The sequence below is a fragment of the Ranitomeya variabilis genome, chromosome 1 (assembly GCF_051348905.1).
Source record: "Ranitomeya variabilis isolate aRanVar5 chromosome 1, aRanVar5.hap1, whole genome shotgun sequence".
Classification (NCBI taxonomy): Eukaryota; Metazoa; Chordata; class Amphibia; order Anura; family Dendrobatidae; genus Ranitomeya; species Ranitomeya variabilis.
In genome coordinates this window covers 982,421,005-982,445,246 of record NC_135232.1, presented here as the reverse complement: position 1 = coordinate 982,445,246, position 24,242 = coordinate 982,421,005, and the positions used below count along the sequence as shown (strand labels likewise).

The 24,242-nt window shown below is 45.4% G+C and overlaps 1 protein-coding gene across 7 annotated transcripts in view; it reads right to left on the bottom strand.

Moving 5' to 3' along the window:
* The window catches only part of FNIP2 (folliculin interacting protein 2), a 124,217-nt gene that overhangs the window by 21,307 nt on the left and 78,668 nt on the right, over positions 1 to 24,242 (bottom strand). For 2 of the 7 annotated variants that reach the window (XM_077279437.1, XM_077279433.1), the window contains exons 3-10: positions 20,197 to 20,325; positions 17,787 to 17,887; positions 7,935 to 8,000; positions 7,764 to 7,817; positions 6,014 to 6,114; positions 5,330 to 5,419; positions 4,263 to 4,334; positions 3,697 to 3,832 (exon numbers count right to left, since the gene is read on the bottom strand). In XM_077279437.1, coding sequence (XP_077135552.1) covers positions 3,697 to 3,832; positions 4,263 to 4,334; positions 5,330 to 5,419; positions 6,014 to 6,114; positions 7,764 to 7,817; positions 7,935 to 8,000; positions 17,787 to 17,887; positions 20,197 to 20,325 — 749 coding nt within the window. The remainder of the gene's footprint in view (positions 1 to 3,696; positions 3,833 to 4,262; positions 4,335 to 5,329; positions 5,420 to 6,013; positions 6,115 to 7,763; positions 7,818 to 7,934; positions 8,001 to 17,786; positions 17,888 to 20,196; positions 20,326 to 24,242) is intronic. The other 5 variants (XM_077279439.1, XM_077279435.1, XM_077279440.1 and 2 more) reach the window with 3 other exon arrangements.

The window sequence follows — 24,242 nt, the reverse complement described above, 5'->3', positions numbered from 1 at the left end:
CATTGCTATCTAATTAACGCGGCTAGTGATTAAACTAAAGTAAATAATGACAACATTCAATAGCGCTTACGCAGGTGGTAAACTTAAAATGAAGTTAATAATAATAATAATTAAAAATTGGAATAATACTAATACATTTTATTCACAGTGTAAAATCAAAAGCAAACTGGATTTGTGTGGTAATGTGTGGGGACAGAGCCTCGTGTGGTAATGTGTGGGGACGGAGCCTCGTATTGTAATGTGTGGGGACGGAGCCTCGTATGGTAATGTGTGGGGACAGATCCTCGTGTGGTAATGTGTGGGGACAGAGCCTCGTGTGGTAATGTGTGGGGACGGAGCCTCGTATTGTAATGTGTGGGGACGGAGCCTCGTATGGTAATGTGTGGGGACAGATCCTCGTGTGGTAATGTGTGGGGACAGAGCCTCGTATGGTAATGTGTGGGGACGGAGCCTCATATTGTAATGTGTGGGGACAGAGCCTCGTGTGGTAATGTGTGGGGACGGAGCCTCGTATTGTAATGTGTGGGGACGGAGCCTCATGTGGTAATGTGTGGGGACGGAGCCTCGTGTGGTAATGTGTGGGGACGGAGCCTCGTATTGTAATGTGTGGGGACAGAGCCTCGTATGGTAATGTGTGGGGACGGAGCCTCGTATGGTAATGTGTGGGGACGGAGCCTCGTATGGTAATGTGGGGGGGACAGAGCCTCGTGTGGTAATGTGTGGGGACGGAGCCTCGTATTGTAATGTGTGGGGACGGAGCCTCATGTGGTAATGTGTGGGGACGGAGCCTCGTGTGGTAATGTGTGGGGACGGAGCCTCGTATTGTAATGTGTGGGGACGGAGCCTCGTATGGTAATGTGTGGGGACGGAGCCTCGTATGGTAATGTGTGGGGACGGAGCCTCGTATGGTAATGTGGGGGGGACAGAGCCTCGTGTGGTAATGTGTGGGGACGGAGCCTCGTATTGTAATGTGTGGGGACGGAGCCTCGTATGGTAATGTGTGGGGACAGAGCCTCGTGTGGTAATGTGTGGGGACGGAGCCTCGTATTGTAATGTGTGGGGACGGAGCCTCGTATGGTAATGTGTGGGGACGGAGCCTCGTATGGTAATGTGTGGGGACGGAGCCTCGTATGGTAATGTGTGGGGACGGAGCCTCGTATGGTAATGTGTGGGGACGGAGCCTTGTATGGTAATGTGTGGGGACAGAGCCTCGTATGGTAATGTGTGGGGACGGAGCCTCGTATGGTAATGTGTGGGGACGGAGCCTCGTATGGTAATGTGTGGGGACGGAGCCTCGTATTGTAATGTGTGGGGACGGAGCCTCGTATGGTAATGTGTGGGGACAGAGCCTCGTGTGGTAATGTGTGGGGACAGAGCCTCGTATGGTAATGTGTGGGGACGGAGCCTCATATTGTAATGTGTGGGGACCGAGCCTCGTGTGGTAATGTGTGGGGACAGAGCCTCGTATTGTAATGTGTGGGGACGGAGCCTCGTGTGGTAATGTGTGGGGATAGAGCCTTGTATTGTAATGTGTGGGGACAGAGCCTCGTGTGGTAATGTGTGGGGACAGAGTCTCGTATTGTAATATATATACATACACATACATATATACACACACGGCAGAATTGTATACTAAGGACACGGTTCAGGAGCACAGACGGGACTCATCATACATGAAGCAGGGTGTTCATTACAACAGGACCAAACAAGATGTTAGACACTTATGAAATGCAAAAAAGCTGCATTTTTAAACATGCAGGGTCACGTATAGAAAAAAGCCCATCATTTCAGACAGTGTTAAAGATGTGGTCGAAAACAAAGAGTGCTGCAGCGCTCTGCAACTTGCTGACATGTTATCATGATGTCACTGCTGCAGTCAAGACACTGAAAACCAAGAGATGGACCCAAGGATGGCAAAAACCTGTTCTGTTTGCAACATAAGGGGTTCACTTAAACTGGAAAACACATGCAAGTTCTAAATTACCGTATATACTCGAGTATAAGCCGACCCAAGTATAAGCCGACCCCCCTAATTTTGCCACAAAAAACTGGGAAAACTTATTGACTCGAGTATAAGCCTAGGGTGGAAAATGCAGCAGCTACCGGTGAATTTCAAAAATAAAAATAGATGCTCCATACCATTCATTATTTCCCCATAGATGCTCCATATAAAGCTGTGCCATATATAATGCTCCATACCATTGATTATTGCCCCATATATTATCCATATATAGCTGTGCCATATAGAATGCTCTGCACCGTTCATTATGGCCCCATAGATGCTCCATATAAAGCTGTGCCATATATGCGCTGCACCGTTCAGTTTGGCCCCATAGATGCTCATTATAAAGCTGTGCCCTATATGCTCTGCACCGTTCAGTTTGGCCCCATAGATGCTCATTATAAATCTGTTCCCTATATGCTCTGCACTGTTCAGTTTGGCCCCATAGATGCTCCTTATATAGCTGTGCCCTATATGCTCTGCACTGTTCAGTTTGGCCCCATAAATGCTCCATATAGAGCTGTGCCATATATAATGCTCTGCACCGTTCAGTATGGCCCCATAGATGCTCCTTATAAAGCTGTGCCCCATATATAATGCTCTGCACCGTTCATTATGGCCCTATAGATGCTCCTTATAAAGCTGTGCCATATATGCTCTGCACCGTTCATTATGGCCCCATAGATGCTCCTTATATAGCTGTGCCCTATATGCTCTGCACCGTTCAGTTTGGCCCCATAGATGCTCATTATAAAGCTGCCCCATATGGAATGCTCTGCACCGTTCAGTTTGGCCCCATAGATGCTCCACATAAATCTGTGCCATATATAACGCTGCTGCTGCTGCAATAAAAAAAACAAAACACATACTCACCTCTCTTGCTTGCAGCTCCCCAGCGTCCGGTCCCGGCGTCTCTCCGCACTGACTGATCAGGCAGAGGGCGGCGCGCACACTATATGCATCATCGCGCCCTCTGACCTGCACAATCAGAGCGGAGAGACGCCGGGAAGACAGAGCGGCGCCCGGCGTGTGGAACGCAGACAGGTAAATATGCAATACTTACCTGCTCCCGGCGTCCCGCTCCTTCCCCCAGACAGCTGGTCTCCGGGTGCCGCAGCCTCTTCCTCTATCAGCGGTCACCGGCACCGCTGATTAGAGAAATGAATATTCATTTCTCTAATGAGCGGTCCCACGTGACCGCTGTACAGGGGAAGAGCTGCGGCACCCGAAGACATTGTGACGGGCAGGGGGAGCGTCAGGATCACCGGTACTAGGTAAGTATGCCTCAGCGCTCTCTCCCCCTCACCCGCCGACCCTGCCACAGACCGTGACTCGAGTATAAGCCGAGAGGGCACTTTCAGCCCAAAAATTTGGGCTGAAAATCTCGGCTTATACTCGAGTATATACGGTAGGTAAAATTATGCTACTTCTGACATGTAGGCCCAGGGGAACACAACTATAGTGCCCAGGATGTTGCACCTATGATAAGGGAGCCCCTGACACCCCCCCAAAGCAGGTGGATTACTAGAAGTCATTGGACTGCAAAGTGCCCATATATTGTTCTTGAACAGGGTCCCTCTTCTGTGTTCACAACAGTGTGTACGTCTGGCTTATAACATCCAAATGGTCATTTCCTCTTCGCGTGAGCAGGAAAATGTACACAATACAACCTTCCACAAGGACTGACCACTCACCATCGTGGCACAACACCATTTTCCAAACTGGTAATTTGACTCCTCAGCCAACGCCGTTGATAGCTGCTAGCACAGTTACTCGAGAACGAGGAACTTGGAGAAGGGAGAGGGGTTATCAAGAGGCTGCTCAAAGATGCTGGCGAGGGAACGAAAAAAAAAAAGTTAAGACACTAAAGAGACCACACTAGTATTCTTCGGGTTCTTTCACACTGCGTTTTGGCACTATCTTTGAGTGTCTGCCTTCAGTAGGCGTACACAAACAAAACGGACGCACGACAAGCACATATTCACTCCGTCAACACTATAGTCTATGGCCCGGTTGGTGCACACGCCCAAATCAAGTTTTGCGGTGGTTTGGATGCAAGGCTTGAGGAGACCAACGAACCGGAGCCAAAATACAGTGTGAAAGTGACCTAACAATGAAGTGACAACGTAGCCCTACTAGCTCAACCAAGGAAAGGAAAACATAGAACTAGCAAGGTACAAGTGCTATGAAGATGCATCATTAACCAAATCACATTTACTTAAACTGGTTTTGGAAGAGTTTATTGCAAAGAAATGGATACCTGAACGAGCAATGCCGCTGTCCTTATCTTCATTCTGCCCCCGGCTTGGCATATCCACCGGTGTGCTGTGAGCTGCAAGATACATTACACATGTCATGAGAAGGTGAATCAGGCACTCACTATAGGCACCACAGGAATAAGTGCCTGGAGTGAATATAAAAAGCAAGTAAAAGGTCAGCCAGCATCAAGAGGGTTAAGTACCTCCACCAATCTTCATGCAAGTTTGAAAGAGAAAATAAGAAATCACATGAGAGCATACTTTGTGATAAAGCATAGTCTACTCCTCTAAAAAGACATTCACTTAAAAATGTAATTATCAAGTCACTAAGTGGTCTAGATAAGGTCAGCTGTATGTTATTGAACTTTGGGGAGCTTCCATACACAATGGTCCGAGGTCCTGACACTGGAGAGTCCTTCTCCCTTTACGGTGTAAGAATGTCAGCTATAATAGGAGACATCGTTCTGCCCAAGAGAATGGTTGGCAGGATAAGGTCCATCATCAGTGGTTGAAATAGAGTACGAATTGTTAAGGGTGCATAATGACAGAGCAGCCAAGAGTAACAAAACAGATTTTTTTTATTCTAGGGAGTGAAACTTTTTGTACTACATAGTCTTAGTCTGACAATCCAGGTAGACTGAACTTTGTCACACAAGTTACATTTAGTGCCATTGTTGTCAGATCTTAAAAGAGAGAAGTGCCCATTAAATACAATAAATCACAGAAAACAAAGCAGTTATAGAAAACCAAGCTGTTCTGTTATGGCTTTAGAATTAGCAAAAATAGGTTTTCAAAAGAATACAGACACCGAAAGGCTTTTCAGGATTACAAGGGCTCATGTCATCAGAGATTGGTCTCTCCGCTGGATCGCTACAGTAATGTATTACATCGCTTTACAGTAATCAGAGCAGCGGAGGAGACACGTATGTGTTATAGTATGTTCAATCACAACCATTAATACAGAAAGCTAGCATGGACCCGCTGTAATTCTGAAGGACCTCTGAATCTGTCATTCAATCATACACAGGGATGTGTGCGGCTGTCAAGTTATTCTGCATTCCACACAAACCTGCAAAGAAAGAGGCGCTCCGGATGAGCCGGAGAGGGTGCACTTCAAACATGGAGGGCAGCAGTTTGCTGCCACAGATCTGTAAAATGCCTAAAATAAGAAGTGGAAGCAAAACTTTGAAGAATGGCAAACATACAAAAATAGACACTATATAATGAAAAAAATGATAAGGATCAATTATAGGTAGCGATCAGCGAATATACTCATTACTCGAGATTTCTCGAGTATGCTCGGGGTCTTCAGAGTATTTTTTAGTGCTCGGAGATTTAGTTTTTCTTGCCGCAGCTGAATGATTTACTTCTGTTAGCAGCATAAGTACTGTACATGTGGGGATTCCCTAGCAACCAGGCAACCTCCACACGTACTTATGCTGGCTAACAGATGTAAATCATTCAGCTGTGGCGCTAAAAACAAAACCTCCGAGCACTGAAAAAAAATACTCAGAACACCTGAGCGTGCTTGGGAAATCTCAAGTAACGAGTATATTCGCTCATCACTAATTATAGGACATATGGACAAGTATTTTTATATGTGTTGATGCGCTTGTCTGTAGATGACAAACTGCGTCTGCAATTACTATTAGTCCAGGATAGCTGATATCACTAAGGGTGTCAATAGCCCGACCAGTGATGCTCAACAGCACACAAAAAATGTAATTAATCCAAACACTACACATACACATACCTAGGTTAGATGTAGTCGGACATGAACCTTGTCCAGTGTGGCTCACACCAAGCTTGTGGCCTGTGCCATCATGACTCATGTTCTCCACACTATCCTGTATACTGGAACAGGAAAAGAAAATATATTGTCAATACAAAGCCAGCATGGGAGAGGCTATGAAAATTATTAACAGGGATCTAGAACTGGATGCATGACCAATATTGTTTTATTGACCTCCAGGTAATAGAAGCCTTTAACTGATAGTTGTAACTATACTATTCGTTGTAAAGAGGTTTACTTTTAGACTGGTTAAAACCTTCTAGGGAAGAAATTTAGATGTGACCGCTCTACAGGGGTCTCTGATGACACTGACCGGAGATAATACTCCCGCAGTGTAGGTCACCGGAGTTCTTGCTCTCACTTTATGGCACTACAGCTGCGTGAGAATTTTCTCACGCAGCGGTGCCGCAAGTGACAGGACGAACTCCGGTGACCTCTAGGCGGCGGAGTGATCCACTGCAGGAGGATCACATTCGGTCACTATCACCAGAACCCTGTAGAACGGTCACATCTCCTGATGTAACAGCTCTACACGGGAGATCGTCGAGGGACACTCGTTATTAAATGGATTACATCGGAACAGGGAGTATACTGTTGGTTTATTTTATTTTTTTGCAGGCGATCGAGGGAGTCGGAGATTAGCTGTTTGGGGAGTATGTACTGTATGTGTATATGTATGTACTGTATGTGTTTTTTGTTTACTATTCAATACAGTAGCCGGATGATGGGACTACTATCCCATCATCGGCTAATGCTGTCACTGTAGCAGACATAGCCGGATGGGACTCCGCAGCAAAACCGCAAATCTTTTTACACCTGTGGTTTTGACTGACTCAATGGGCGCAGGAATGCTGCAGATCTGCAAAAAGAATTGACATGCTGCGGAAAATAAAATGCTGCGAATCCGCGTGGATTTTTCCACAGCATGTGCACACCAATTCTGGATTTCCCCTTGACCAACATTGGTTGTGCACTACACTGCAGATTTGATGCAATTCCACGCATCCAAAAACGCTGCGGATGTGCATTAAAATCCGCAACGTGTGCACACAGCCTAAAAGTGTATAAGGAGAAGCATTTACAAGCAGCATCTGTCTGTTCTCACGCTACTAAGAAGGCCATTTATCCCACTTGGATTCACAGCTACACTGCTCCAGAATAACATCTCCCATACTAATAATTCTTCTAAACCTGTGATGCAGACAGGAGAGATAGAATTCCTCCTCTCTGCAGAATGATGACAGACTGCATGTTAGACAGGGAATAGATCTACAAATAGTTCCTTTGACTGGCCATGCAAGAGGTATTGCTGGACTTTTCTTTAAAAATGCTACATGAACATGCAAGTAGTTTGGGATGGGGATAAATCTTGATATGTGTAAGAATCTAAGCAGGATTGTCTTTTTTGTTCTGTCATGACAATCACAACAACCTTGAATCTTTTGGTAGAAACAGACAAACAGACATCCTGAAGAAAACTGGCTTATTTGTTCATGACAAGTCACTGAAATTTGAAGGCGGCCTTATTCAAGAGAGGAATCATTTATTCACGAGTGTCAGTTGGTATGTATGTATGTATGTATGTATGTATGTATGTATGTATGTATGTATGTATGTATGTATGTATGTATGTATGTATTTTTAAACCTGGAGGTAAAATACTACATTGTTAAAGGGGTTGTCCATTACTCAGACTGAGCGCGGACTTTACTTTCCGCACTTTTGGACGAATTGCATACATCCGGATGAAATGAGAGCTGTTGCACTGAAAAAAAGAGTATAGTGGGAAACATGGGGATTTACCAAGCAGTGGACAACCCCTTTAGTACAATTAGAAAGGTGAGAAGTTCATATTAATCACAGGTCAGTACATATATCTTACGTGCTGGTGCTGAAACTGCCAACTTTAGCAGAGAACACTTTACTAATCATGAGCTGAAGAGGACACCTAAAAAAAAAAAAAAAAAAAAAAAAAGGAAGGAGGAAATAAAGTTATGTCTCCAAAGTGCCTGTACACCTGGGGGAAAATGTGCTACCGAGGTTAAAAAATATATATATAAAATAGAACACCTCACGAAGAATAGCTGATTTGGTGAGATTGTGTGGCGAGACCACTGCTAGCATAGGGGCACCTTTAATCAGATCTTTTACAATCATACCAGATCAAACAGATTTTTTCAGAAAATCATTAGATTCAATTCAGGATCAACATTTTCTATGGCATACCATACCACAAAGTACTCCCAACAAATGTGGGCCATTCATTGCAAATAGGAAAACTAACCATGTTGCAAAAAAGGAGTAGGAGTTGAGCCAGTGAAAGTCTTAGGCTACGTTCACACTATCAGTATTTGGTCAGTATTCTACCTCCGTATTTGTAATCCAAAACCAGGAGTGCATGAAAAATGCAGAAGTGGTGACATGGTTCTATTGAAAGTATCCTCACTGTTCCACGCCTGATTTTGTCTTACAAATACGTAGGAAAAAAACTCAAATACTCAGTGTACACGTGGCATTCTACTCAAGAATTCAACCACAGGCAAGTCTAATTCTTCATTAAACAGGTGTATAGCAAACAGATGACAATAAAAGCGCATTATTAATCAAAGAAAACTCCTTATTTCATGATGTCAGCAATGGCACCACATGGAAGAGAAATGTCTCAATACCAGAGTCTGTCTGTGTATATGTGTATGTGTATATATATATATATATATATATATATATATATATATATATATATATATATATATATATATATATATATATACACACTAGATGGTGGCCCGATTCTAACGTATCGGGTATTCTAGAATGTGCATGTCCACGTAGTATATTGCCCAGTCACGTAGTATATTGCCCAGTCACGTAGTATATTGCCCAGCCACGTAGTATATTGCCCAGCCACGTAGTATATTGCCCAGCCACGTAGTATATTGCCCAGCCACGTAGTATATTGCCCAGCCACGTAGTATATTGCCCAGCCACGTAGTATATTGCCCAGTGACGTAGTATATTGCCCAGCTACGTAGTGTATTGCCCAGCCACGTAGTGTATTGGCCAGCTACATAGGATACAGCACAGCGACGTAGGATATTGCACAGCTTTGTAGTATATTGCCCAGCCTTGTAGTATATTGTCCAGCCACGTAGTATATTGCCCAGCCTTGTAGTATACAGCAGAGCCACATAGGATATTGCCCAGTGACAGGTTCAAAAAATAAAAAATAAACATACTCACCTAACGATCCGAGGGCCCCTTGTAGTGTATCATACTCACCATTCTTGTCGCTGCTCCTCCGCGTGCCGCCTCTCCTCTTCCTGGGATCCTGTGCAGATGGTAGTGCTCGGCTTCAGGAAAATGGCCGCGGGTGCGCAGATCGAGATCGCGGCGGCCATTTTCCTGAAGCCGAGTTCCATTGCAAGTGCCAGGGCTGGTGGGAGCAGGACCTATGAAGACGTCGCGGTCACATGACCGTGACGTCACGGCAGGTCCTTGCCGCACACCAGCCCTGGGACGGGACCTCACCGCAAGCTGACGCTTGTAATGGAGCGGTCCGGGGAGCGTGGCGAGGAGCGAGAAAGGCGGCGGAGGGTAAGTATAGCAGGTTTTTTTTATTTATTTATTATTTTTAACATTACATTTTGTACTATTGATGCCGCATAGGCAGCGTCAATAGTACAAAGTTGGGGACACACAGGGTTAATAGCAGCGGTAACGGAGTGCGTTACCCGCGGCATAACGGGGTCCGTTACCGCCGGCATTAACCCTGTGTGAGCGGTGTATGCGGGCGCCGGGCAGTGAGTGCGGGGAGTAAGGAGCGGCCATTTTTTTCTGGACTGTGCGCGTCGCTGATTGGTCGCGGCAGCCATGACAGGCAGCTGCCGAGACCAATCAGCGAACGAATAACGGTGACAGAAGGACAGACGGAAGTGACCCTTAGACAATTATATAGTAGATTATATATATATATATATATATATATATATATATATTTATTTATCACAAGAAAGGTGAAGGCTTCAAGATCAGCAAAGTTTTGAGAGAAATGTAGTATAAGTGATAAAAATGTTTTTTAACAAAGATGGAACTTCAACCATCTCAGATGTCCAAGCTGACCACAGAAGTCAATATCTTAACAGGAGAGTTTTCTGATGAGACGGGTTGAAGAAAACAGACATGCAAGTTCAATTCAGTTAGCTAATGGGGAAGGCTAAAGGTGAGCGTTTCCTATGACCCATAACTGCATGCACTGCAGAGTAATAGCATGCATAGGAGGAGTCTACAAGACAAAGACCTTCTTGAAGCCAGCCTACAATTTGCCAGGGCCCATACTGAAAAGCTATGGGGACTAAAAGGACTATACTCTGGAGTGATGAGACCAAGATAAAGGTTTTTGGAACTGATTACTTACATTGTATGGAGTCACATTGGTGAGGAGTACAAAGAAAAATGCATGGCGTCTACAGAGAAACAGTGGTGGCAGTGTCCTTATTTGAGGCGACGCGAGTGCTCCTGGTGTTGGGGAGCTACATTTTAGTGATTGTATCATGAATTCACAGATGTAGCGCTTTATACTGGAGAGATTATGCTACCATCACTGTTCCCTTTGTAGATGTGTTTTGTATCATGATGGAAAACTGCATATTTAAAGGGAACCCGTCGCGTCATTTCAAGAATCATTGTAACAGTCCCCATGCATGGTTAGTGATGTGCTCGTTTAGTCATAGGGATGTGCTTCACTTTCTTTTCAGGCACGGTCGTCGCTGTCCACACAATTTGACCGATTTCCCTGGAATCCCACGTTTGTGCAGTGTGGTGCTCGGAGCCGAGCCGGCAGCACTTGTGCAGTGTCGAATGGCTGCCCGCTCCAGTCATACCAAAATGAGTGGGGGAGACAACCATGACAAAACCGACAATGGAGCACGCCCCTATGACTAAACGAGCAGGCACTATACAAGTATATAGAGTGCTTTTTAGACATCATTAGAGCGGTCTTTAAAAAAAAAAAAAAAAAAAAAAAAAAAAAAAGAATAAAGATGTTGCAACTTCTTCATTCCATGCCTAGAAAACTGTGGTCCTTAAAAATCATAGGCGTCATATACAAAAAATACTAGATGTTTTAGATGTGGTGTGTATTAATTTTCCATCAACAAATTTAATGACAGAAGATTTTGTAACGAAAATGTTAATCTTGGAGTGCATTGACATTGCATTTTGCCACCCGTTTGTTGGTCCTGCGTATGAACACCCCAGGGCATAGGACATATGTGATGAAGGGGCACTAGACTAATTGTGCCGACAGGGAATGCGTGCTCTGATGTGCCTCATTTTTGGGCATATACGCCTACTGGAGAGACCCAGACTGTACATCTCAAAAAGGATGTTTAGTGATAGAAGGAGTCCAAACTGGGATCTCCAATGTCTGCATCTTGAAAGCTGTGCAAGACTTGCTGCTTAAACTGGGAGATACCACGGAGTGGGGAGTGTGCGCGCCTGTAAAACAGGAAGATCTATGCATGCTGGATGTAGCAATGCAAGAAATGTGTTCTAGAGCAGCTGGGGAAGATGAAGGCCAGAAGCTACAACAAAATAAACAAACACACTTAAGGCCCCGTCGCACATAGCGAGATCGCTAGCGAGATCGCTGCTGAGTCACAAGTTTTGTGACGCAACAGCGACCTCCATAGCGATCTCGCTATGTGTGACACGTACCAGCGACCAGGCCCCTGCTGTGAGATCGCTGGTCGTGTCGGAATGGCGTGGGCCGTTTTTTGGTCGTTGAGGTCCCGCTGACATCGCTGAATCGGTGTGTGTGACACCGATCCAGCGATGTCTTCACTGGTAACCAGGGTAAACATCGGGTTACTAAGCGCAGGGCCGCGCTTAGTAACCCGATGTTTACCCTGGTTACCAGCGTAAATGTAAAAAAAAAAAACAAACAGTACATACTCACCATCTGATGTCCGTCAGGTCCCTTGCCGTCTGCTTCCCACACTGACTGAGCGCCGCAAAGTGAAAGTGAAAGTACAGCACAGCGGTGACGTCACCGCTGCGCTCTGCTCTCACTGTACGGCGGCTCAGTCTGAGCAGGAAGCAGACGGCAAGGGACCTGACGGACATCAGATGGTGAGTATGTACTGTTTGTTTTTTTTGGTAACCAGGGTAAACATCGGGTTACTAAGCGCGGCCCTGCACTTAGTAACCCGATGTTTACCCTGGTTACCCGGGTGCTGCAGGGGGACTTCGGCATCGTTGAAGACAGTTTCAACGATGCCGAAGTCGTTCCCCTGATCGTTGGTCGCTGGAGAGAGCTGTCTGTGTGACAGCTCCCAAGCGACCACACAGCGACTTACCAACGATCACGGCCAGGTCGTATCGCTGGTCGTGATCGTTGGTAAATCGCTATGTGTGACGGGGCCTTTACTTGTTTGCACAATACACAGGGACATCTTATCACATGTATGATAAGCATCAATATTCTGTAGGAAGTGCAGGTTTCTGGTTGGTGAAATTTTCCAACGCATCAAATTTCACCTTTATTTTTAGTACTCTCTTTTTGGGGAATATGAGAAAATAGACAACTCAATTCTTCAATTTTTTCATTCAAGAGGACCAACATGTTGACAAAACCGCAAGACCGGCCAAATCTGATCACAAGGCTACAATGATGTAGAGTGCATTATAGGCACTTTATACCCCTGCACAATATTACAAACCAGCATTTTCGGTCAGGCCAGTTTTAGTAAATACTTATATGCCCCAAGAAATACCAATTATGGAGCATTACTACTAAAACTCTACATGGGGACGTTCTGGTTATTCCTGTTGGAAATCTATAAAGTGGCCATGACCATCTAGCAGTAAAACTAAAAGTATCTCCTCCCTTAGAACTGTATACGGACCATCAATTCTCTAAAAGATTATTATACGACTGCCACAACTAGTCAGCGGATTGTACCCTTTCCAATCAGATTATGGATAGTCGGTGACATCTCCCTAGAAAAGTCTATGCCCAGCTCCTGCCCAATTTTCGCATTTCAGTGCTCACGTCTTACACCAATATGGCACATGAGAAAGAAATTAAGTCTTACCTTTAGATTTTAATGCAGTTATCACCAAGTTTTGCATTCAATCTTGATCCTATCAAAGCAAATAACCTTAATTCCTTATTGATGAAGTAGATTTAAAACATGAAGTTTTATTTAAATTGGATTATCCTTATTATTGGATATCCTTGGTTCTGGGCATCTATATTAACATTACAGCCATATATGTAGGACCTGGCTTAAGGTTTCGTCCGATCATGGAGCGTAGCAGCTGGTAGGCAATGTATAGTGCGTTCTGCTCCTTTAAATCATGGGTAGAATAAAGGCACTTTGATAAGTGTGGCCGGTCTATTGGGTAACGCCTGCTAGTGCGGCACTAAAATAGACGTCTATGGAAGGGGGGGGGTGGGATACGGTGATCATCAGCATCCCATCGCCCAGGCAAATCCTGCCGCAAATTAAGCTACAACAGGATGGCGCCTGCAAGTCTGGCTCTATTGCCTAGACGTTCGGACATGCGCAGTTATATGCGGGCTAGCCGGAATTCAGGCTACAACATCATGGTGATTCAGCGTCTGGCTCTAGGGCTTGGGTATTTCTGACATGCGCAGATGCATGCGGCCGAGCCGATATGCACGCCGGGACGGCATAGTATAGTAGCATCAGATGTATACGGAGGCGGTGATTTATAAGGTAATGGGCGTTATCACCATACAGATACGTATGAATTATTCTAGAGCAGAGGTGGGCAGTCATTTTAAGTGATAGTGCATTTTTTAACACTCTTGCTGTCCAAGATTAGCCACAGTATCATGGCGTCGTAAACTCTGGCTCTAGTGTCTGAGGACTAACACACCGCCCACAAACACGCCGCCTTGCACATGTATACAAGAAAACTGGTTTTGATTCCATGCAGCATCTACATATCATGGCCTCCTGATGATCCGCTTAGGTGAAACGCGTTGAGGCGTTCTGTTCATCTCTTTCTGATAAGTATCAGTTCTCACTCTCTGCCCTTATGTTTATTATAGTGCTTTGGAACAAAGCACTATATTGTAATCCGATCGTGGATAACTTATTATTATTATGGTGCTTGAACCTCCTAGGTTCAAGCAACATATTGTAATCCGATTTCTTATATTTTCTTCTTATTCTTCTCCGTGTTTTCTGCAATTAATGCGGCCCGAACCGCTCGGCGCAGAGACCCCGTTCAGGCGGCGTTTCGAAGGCCTCGGTGGGGACAGGTGTGCTATGACTTTTATAGTCGATCCGATATGTAGATTTTATTTAAATCGCATTTAAAAAAAAAATTTCCCATAGGAAATAATGGCGAACTTTCCATTACCCTGAACTTGACCTTCCAAAGATGGCAGCTATGCAAATGTACGGTGTTCATTTTAGGACATGATCATTTATCAAAGTCAAACATCAGAATAAAGTGACTATGACACCCTCTAGTCCCGTGTGTGAAAAGTAAGTGCCCCTCCGGCCCCGTGTGTGAAAAAAAGTGCGCCCCCGGCCCCGTGTGCAAAAGTAAGTGCGCCCCCGGCCCAGTGTTCAAAAGTAAGTGCGCCCCCCGGCCCAGTGTTCAAAAGTAAGTGCGCCCCCGGCCCAGTGTTCAAAAGTAAGTGCGCCCCCCGGCCCCGTGTGCAAAAGTAAGTGCGCCCCCCGGCCCAGTGTTCAAAAGTAAGTGCGCCCCCGGCCCAGTGTTCAAAAGTAAGTGCGCCCCCCGGCCCCGTGTGCAAAAGTAAGTGCGCCCCCGGCCCAGTGTTCAAAAGTAAGTGCGCCCCCCGGCCCCGTGTGCAAAAGTAAGTGCGCCCCCGGCCCAGTGTTCAAAAGTAAGTGCGCCCCCCGGCCCCGTGTGCAAAAGTAAGTGCGCCCCCCGGCCCAGTGTTCAAAAGTAAGTGCGCCCCCGGCCCAGTGTTCAAAAGTAAGTGCGCCCCCCGGCCCCGTGTGCAAAAGTAAGTGCGCCCCCGGCCCCGTGTTCAAAAGTAAGTGCGACCCCGGCCCCGTGTGCAAAAGTAAGTGCGCCCCGGTCCCGGGTGTGGAAAAGTAAGTGCGCCCCGGTCCCGGGTGTGGAAAAGTAAGTGCGCCCCGGTCCCGGGTGTGGAAAAGTAAGTGCTCCCCTGGTCCCGGGTGTAGAAAAGTAAGTGGCCCCCCTGGTCCCGTGTGTGAAAAGTGCTGCTGTAAAGCTGGCAGCGCTGTTCAAGCACCATGTATTTCCTTCAGGAAATGCCCATCTAGTTATTATTATTAGGCTTTTTTCCGCAATTAATGCGGTCCGAACCGCTGCACGCACAGACTCCAGTGAGGCGTCATTTCGAACCCAGCGTCCACGAGAGGTGTGCTAAGTATTTTTCGTGTCAATCGGATTTGTAGTTTTGGCGCAATTTGCATTTGAAAATTGTTTTCCCCTCATTGGAAAGCATTGTCTCAATGCGTTTCAATAGGGAAATTTTCCCATAGGTTATAATGGCCTGCTTTCTGAGGCAATTTCAAAATAACTGCCACCTGGCTGATTAGCTCACTGATATGCGCAGTCAGACCCAGTTACTATGCCAACGCCTACGAACTCTACATGACTCCACCAAACACAGTTTTGCCAGATAATATCAGCTCTTAAAGTGACCCGCCCACCAAATCGGACCCTGAGGTGCCCCGCCCACCAAATCGGACCCAGAGTGACCCCGCCCACCAAATCGGACCCAGAGTGACCCCGCCCACCAAATCGGACCCAGAGGTGCCCCGCCCACCAAATCGGACCCAGAGGTGCCCCGCCCACCAAATCGGACCCAGAGGTGCCCCGCCCACCAAATCGGACCCAGAGGTGCCCCGCCCACCAAATCGGACCCTGAGGTGCCCCGCCCACCAAATCGGACCCAGAGTGACCCCGCCCACCAAATCGGACCCAGAGTGACCCCGCCCACCAAATCGGACCCAGAGTGACCCCGCCCACCAAATCGGACCCAGAGGTGCCCCGCCCAAAAAAATCGGACCCAGAGGTGCCCCGCCCACCAAATCGGACCCTGAGGTGCCCCGCCCACCAAATCGGACCCAGATTGACCCCGCCCACCAAATCGGTCCCAGAGTGACCCCGCCCACCAAATCAGACCCTGAGTGACCCCGCCCCCCAAATCGGACCCAGAGTGACCCCATCCACCAAATCGGACCCAGAGTGACCCCGCCCACCAAATCGGTCCCAGAGTGACCCCGCCCACCAAATCGGACCCAGAGTGACCCCATCCACCAAATCGGACCCTGAGGTGCCCCGCCCACTAAATCAGACCTAGAGTGGCTCCGCCCACCAAATCGGACCCAGAGTGACCCCATCCACCAAATCGGACCCTGAGGTGCCCCGCCCACTAAATCATACCTAGACTGGCTCCGCCCACCAAATCGGACCCAGAGTGACCCGGCCCACCAAATCGGACCCAGAGTGACCCGGCCCACCAAATCGGACCCAGAGTGACCCGGCCCACCAAATCGGACCCAGAGTGACCCGGCCCACCAAATCGGACCCAGAGTGACCTCAACCTTGAGGGGCTACAACTACCAAACCAGCGCCTGAGGGGCACCCAAGTGTGAAAGTATTGCAGGGGCAGCCCGGGCACCATTCCAAAGCACTATCTGTAGTTCCTTCAGGAAATACCCATCTAGTTATCATTGTAATGCAGTCTTCGGCTGAAGGTTGTAGTAACTTATTGCTGTGATTTTTTGTCCTGCCTACTGGGATTTGCACATTGCGGTGGTTTACCCATCTGACTATTATCATGAATATATGAAGAGGGCATCCTAGGGTAAGCCATCGGAGAGTGGGGGCGCCATATCCGCTGTACAGTAGGGCGCCAACCCCCACAGTCAGGCAGGATATATATGAATAGGGTTCAGAAGTAGCGAGATGTCTGTTGAGCACGAGCACTTTTTGGTTTTGCACTTACTGTTTTAGTCTGTGTCTCTCACCCTGCCACAAGGAGCCCCATATGTGCAATATATATTTATACTCATTTACTCCTTTATTGTGTCTAAATCTTTCTTGTTGGACACAAATGACAGTGAGCATGAGACACTGTGCTCAGGGCATATGGTAGGAGCAATAGGGTCAGAGGCCGACGAGTGGGGGCGCCAATCTCGTTTTTGTGTTTAGGGTGCCAACCTCCGCTGTCAGGCAGAGCTTGTTATAGTATCCCTGTTCAGGGTCTGGGTAGAGAGCACGGGTGTGTGTTATATGTAGTTATCTGTTGTAGTTGTGTCATGGTTTTAATCCAATTTAAATAAAACTTCATGTTTTAAATCTACTTCATCAATGAGGAATTAAGGTTATTTGCTTTGATAGAATTACTTGTTGACCTTTTGCTGGTTATCAGCACGTGTTGATTACTGATTCAATCTTGATCCACAACAGAACCACTCCCCTGACGGGAGTCATCTTTGGTGCCTTGGAAACCAGAACTAAATATTTGTGAATGATTTCACTACGAGTCATTGCCTGTATCCCAGTTTCAGATCACAATCAGGAGGAAATGTTAACATCCTCCCTCAGAACTTGGGGGCAGCAGCAATAGTGGCCACAATTCAGTCTTCCTGCCTCTTAGACAAGATCTGTGTAACAGGTGCATCTTCCATTCTGCTCTGCATTCCTGGAGTTTAGGCAGAATATCAGGTAACATTTGCCCCACGACACTTACCGGATTAGATGAATCTTTAAGGTGGACCCTTTGTAACTCATTGCCACAGACCCGAACATCATCTCCCCCAGCATATTCACGTCGGAGGCCGGCTTTGTGTACTGTAAAGACATAGTTGTCACGGATGTAGACAGACTGCCAAACAATGTACCAAACCATTTCTGTGGTTATGTAGTTCTTTGGGGACAAAGCATTGACTGACATAAAAAGTGTGGCGAGAAATCACTTTTCTGAAAGATATATTCAAATGAGGCTGGAAGTGCATTGGAGAGCAACACTTCACTTCCGGCTCCTCAGCCCTCCTCTGGTTAAACTGATGGTAATTGGCTTTAACATCATGACTAATTTATTTCCCAGCAAAAACGCAAAGTCATTGAGGTTCTTCATGAGACATGTACATGCTTATTTTTTTTCTTGAAGATTCGTCAAATCAGTTTCAATCAATGTCAATTTTGAGCATTTTTTTTCTAAAAAAATCAATCATTAACCAGTCAGAGGAAGGTGTTACTAGTCCAGGAATACATAGGAGGGCTGAGGAGCAGGGAATACATCGCTACACCAAAATTTGCATACAAATTTTATAAACGTGATTTCTCGCCGCTGGAACATAATGTAAGACAATCAATATCATTAGACACTGCATAACCATATAAAGCAGAGTTGGAAGGGGGTAAGACCTTAGACTCAAATATCTTCTGTCAAAATATTGTCAGCAAATAAATTCCATGTCAGTCAAATCATTTGATAGATAGTTTGGAGCGACTTGAGAGGGCATAACTTTATCTACAGTATATTTGTGGAGTTTTGTATTTCAGCAGAAACAACAAGTTTCAGTGGAATGATCACATTTCACAAGTTACGTAAGTGTATGTAGTCATTGTCTGAGGCATTCAGCAGCAGTTGGTGCAGAGTTGTATCGTCCTGTCCTGGACACTACGTGTGAGGGAACACCCAAGGATCAGAAGTGTTTGTAATCGCCATTACAGGTTTGTTTAGTGACTCAGAGTCATGAGACGGGAACAAAGTCTTCTTTCCTATTCTGTGTATACCTAGGATATTGCGATTATACACACACACACACACACACACACGTTCGTGATTGACTTCTCATTTTAATGGATTAGTTTTCCTCCAAAATAATTTGTTATTTTTATGTATTGTTAAATAGCATGTAATCAAACAAGTTACATAGTATGTCAATGTAGGACAAAAAATAAAAAAACATTTATGCCATACTTTTTTTCATTGGCCTCAAGTTCGTAGGTAGAAAAAGTTTTAAAGGTACTGTAATAGGGATAAACAGACAATTAGTGTGAAAAATTTACTCTGGAAACTGAACTTTTAAGCTCCAGGTTACTGCAGCATGCTTATAGGAAACATGTCACATTGAAGTTTGGGAATAGTGCAATGTCACTTACTATGGCAACACTAGGTAGGATTTAAATGGAGCAACAATATAACCAACCACTTCCCTGACAATCACACCGTCACGACTCTTGTTGGGTGTCCCAGGACCAGGGTCTCCTTCCCTGTCCCTGACACTTGGGGCGCCCTAGTTTGCCCTGTTCCCTGGATTGCTTCTGATGGTGAAGATGACGGGGTCACGTACTTTGCTGTAGCTTATGAATTCACCCTCAGTCTGTACCCTTCACCCACCCAGGAAAGATGAAGGTAGTCTGGTTGGTGTATTACGGTACACAACTAACAAGGTAATACGAACAGGGATAAAGGAAAATACCAATCAGATAATATACACAAAAACAACAGAGGTAAACACCGAGGAGTGGAGGATTGGGTTAAACCAAAGTAGGAGAAGAAAAGGAATTACACACCCTCAAAACCGAGCAATAGTCACAGATAAATCCACCAAATGCCTTCTCCAAAAACCATCAATAACCTCCTCCAGCCACACAGCACAAGCTAGCCCTGACAATGAGTGCTAGCCAGGACCCAGTCAATATAGGGGATAGGAGTGACTAAGTGCACAGCTGAGCCTTAATGCAGGAAAGTTTACAGTAGCTCTCAACTGAGGAGATTAAGCCCTGCACTGCTAAAAGAAACATTGTTTAATACGAAGGCGTGAACCTGCCATAAAAGGGAAGCGGTTGACATAAAAATCACATTGGAAAGGGTATTCATCTACTTCTCCATGGGAGTCACATTCTGGGTAGTAAAGAGACAAGGTGGTGGTTCTAGTGGACTACGGTGGAATCAATTCCTCCAAATGGGGAAAGATGACGTTAGATCCTTTGGAGGAGAACATGTGTCCTCAGGATGCTCCCATTGCTTAAAAAAGGAACGGTCATTGTTTTTTGCTATCCCATTTGAAAGCCACACGATGTAGGGGGAAAAGACCCAGATTTCAGCAAGCAGAATTTGTATGTTCACTTTGGATACAAAAGGCTCCTACCTGGTACTTGGGTAGCGTCTCCCTGGCAGGCTGGCTAGATCCTGTTGTATTTCGGGAGGAGATAGTACATGTTCCACTGCTGCTTGTCTGACAAGGTTTGGATCTTGTTGGAGCCTCTTCTCCTGACCTCTGTTTAAAAGACAATGTTTTAAATTATTTAATTTTACCATTTTTTATTTGAACAGGATCAGTTTGCTCTCCTAGCAGGTCTTCCAGTAAAACTGTATGCTCATAAAAACATGTTTTACTGGTCTTATTCTTAAATATTCTGGAGGAATACGTTAACAACTGGGGATTTCCAGTCTATTGCCAAAGGTGTGTATTAAGTTTCATACCATCAGCACCAATTGGTAGGACTAACCACCGAACTCACAATCTGGCGAATTCCAGAAGGGCCTGTCTGGTTGTAGGCCGCCTTGTCTTCTACATTGTTATCAGAATCTGCATTCTCAAGACACCCATGTAGATCATAGTTGTGATGGAGCACAAAGTCGCTGGCTCCGTCACTTACCCCAGCAGGCGTCCCTTCTGTCAGAGACCTGCTGAGGCCAGCATCAACAGGGGACGTAGGTGATGCAATGACGTCACTGCATCGGACCATCAGCATCCACTGCGGAAATGGACAGAAGAATCAGGATTAGGCTAGTTCTGGGATTTTTTTTTTTTGTTTGGGAAGGAGGAGGGGGGCACCAACACTATATAGGGCGCTGCGAGTTGGACCATCATAGTATATATAAGGGGCTGTGGGGCGGACCACCATACTATATAGTGTAATGTTGGGAGAACCATCATACTATATGGGGGGCAATGAGGTGAACGATCATACTATATGGGGGTGGAGTGTTGGATAATATATAGAAAGCTGTTGGAGGGACCATCATACTATGTGGGAGGCCATGAGGTACACCATCATACTATATAGGGGGGGTGTTGGGGGTACCAACATACATATAGGGACAGAGGTGAACCATTATAATATATAAGGAGATGTAAGATGTAACATACTATATGTGAGGAGGAGTGTTGGGGGACCATCATACTATATAGGGGGGCTGTGAGGTGGACTATCATTATATAGGGGGATGTGATGTGAACCATCATACTATATAGGGGGTTGTTGGGGGTACCATCATACAATATAGGGACTGTGAGGTGAAAAATTATAATATATAAGGAGATGTGAGGTGTATCACCATACTATATAGGGGCTGTGGGGGACCGTCGAACAGTATTGGGGCTACGTGGGAACTTCATAGTGTATGCGGAATCTGTGTGTGTGTGTGTGTGTGTGTGTGTGTGTGTGTGTGTGTGTGTGTGTGTGTGTGTGTGTGGTGGGGATCAGCTTACTGTGTAGTGGCTGTGTTGGACATTATACTGTCTGGAGGTGTTTGGGGTACAATATACTATGTTGGGGGCCGTGGAGACCATCACACTGCATGGGATAGTTATGGTGGACATCATATTATATGAGAGGCTGCGGTGGCAATCTTACTGTGTGGGGCATCATACTTTGTAAGGTTTGTGAGACAATCATACTTTGTGTGGGCATAATACTCTACGGGGGGGGGTCATGAAAGGGCCATCAGTGAGCAAAACCACTTAGGGGCTTCAGTAGGGTCAAAATAACTGTCTAAGTGCTGCATACATGTCCTCCATTTCTTAAAATGTTGGGAGATCTGCTCTTTGACTGTTGTGATAAAATCCTATCTAGGGACTTTTTCTGTTATTTCTATGTACGCCCCTGCTCAGGAGCATTATTACAATAAAGAGGCACTGAGGTTCATTATTATAAGGAGGCACAATGGGGGGATGGTTATCATTTTAGAGGAAACAAGGAGTCATTGTTTTTAATATAAGAAAGCAATAGGAAGGGATATTTTTAATTATTTTAAAGTTGGTACAAGGTCATTATTATAAGAGGTCAAGGGGGAGCATTATTAAATGAGGCACAGAGGAATTATTTTAAGGCATCACAGGCTGTGGCATGTGTAGAGGTGGTAGAATGTGAGGAGGGTCCTGAAAAATCAGTAAAGTGAAGATGTGTTACATTTTGCAGGGACGAGTTATGGATGGAAGATTGTTATGATCCCTAGTGGCTGAGGATCACAAATAGATCAGCAAGTGATTAAACTAAGGACGAGCTCTAGGGAGATGGTAACTGGACTGATCGCAAATCTGAACCTATCCAAAACAACTAGAAGTAGCCGGTGAACGTGCCTAAAAAATTCCTAGACGTCTCGAGCCAGCCTGAGGAACTAGCTACCCCTAAAGAGAAAGAAAGACCTCGCTTGCCTCCAGAGAAATAATCCCCAAAGATATAGAAGCCCCCAACAAATATTAACGGTGAAGTAAGAAGAAGGCACATACATAGGGATGAAATCAGATTCAGCAAAAGAGGCCCACTAGTACTAGAAAGCAGAAAATAGAGCAGGGGTCTATGCGATCAATAAAAAACCCTTACAAAATATCCATCCTGAGATTTCAAGAACCCACACACCAACTAACGGTGTGTGGGGAGAAACTCAGCCCACTAGAGCAACCAGCAAGCGAGGGAATTACATTTTAGCAAGCTGGAACAGAAAACATGATAAACACTGCTGATCAAAAAATGAGCAAACAAAACTTAGCTTATCCTGGATGGACTGGGAGCAAGGTAGTCAAAAGGAATCTGAGTAGCACTGATTACATCGACAGCCGGCAACAAGTGGAAGTAAAACAGAGCTATATAGGAACCTCCCAGAGGATAACGAACCAGCTGATAGCCAGAGACCAGCAGGATAACAGGCAAAGCCACCAGGGGGAGCCCAAAGCAAAAGTCACACCATACCACCAGTGACCACAAGAGGGAGCCTGAACACAGAGTTCACAACAGAAGATGTCATGGTGGTCTGGACCGAATTCAAAGGATAAGGAAAAAATGAATGACAAACAATTAGCAAGAATGTATACATATATACAAATATATGGTCTGCACAGGACTGGTGTAGAACTGATATTACCATTATATGGTTACTGTATGTGTACAGTGTTTTTGGTTAAAGTAGTTGTCCAAGCTTGAAGTTAAAGTCCACAGTGACTGATTGCAGACTTCTGAATCCTCACAGAGCTTGCGTGCTGTGAGGATATTCCAGTGTCAGTGCTGGGAGTTGGTGATCATGTGCAGTGACTTAACTTGAACAGCATGGGCCCTAAGCAAAAGCTATAACGGAGCCCACAATTATTGCAAGTCTAATAGCATTGGTCTTTTTATATAGGCCAAAGGGAATTTTGGGGCTCCAGGGCCGGGTGCGATTGCAACCCTCGCACCTACTGTAGTTACGCAACTGATCATGGTAGCCCTAATATGCGATATGCATATATGCGGTCATAAGCCAACTAGACGTGCAAGACCTTGCTCAATACAAGTGACATTAGTAAAGCAGAGTACAATTAGTGGGAATGTGGCTGGAGGAGTGAAAATCCCATACTTGTGGACACATGATGGCTGCTCCCCATACCGCCACCAAAGAATCCTGTGCGATACGAGGATTCAGAAGTCTGAAGTTATATAGACATTTCAACCCCTTTAGCGATAAGTATGGTGGTATTAATATTTTATATGCTGGAAATATTTGGTTATGGTTTGTTGGTATGTGTCTGTAATCTTGAAATATTATTTTGGCATTATAATTATTTAATCTTATATAGCAATATTATTGGAATTAGTAATATTGGTTTTGTATTACCGTGGATGCAGAAAAGCAAGATTTACTATAAGACCAATAATACTACTATAATATTGGTCTCATATTGCCTTTATTGAGCAGTTCTCCACCTGGTTCCTTCACTTTCTCTCTGCTGACATTCCCATCATCATGGGTGACTTCAACATCCCCATTGACACCCACCAGTCAGCAGCCTCCAAATTTCTGTCCCTTACTTCATCTTTTGGACTTACTCAGTGGTTCTCCTCAACCACCCACACAGACGGACTTACATTAGACCTGGTCTTCACCCGTCTCTCCTCCCTATCTAACTTCACCACCTCCCCTTTCCCTCTATCCGAC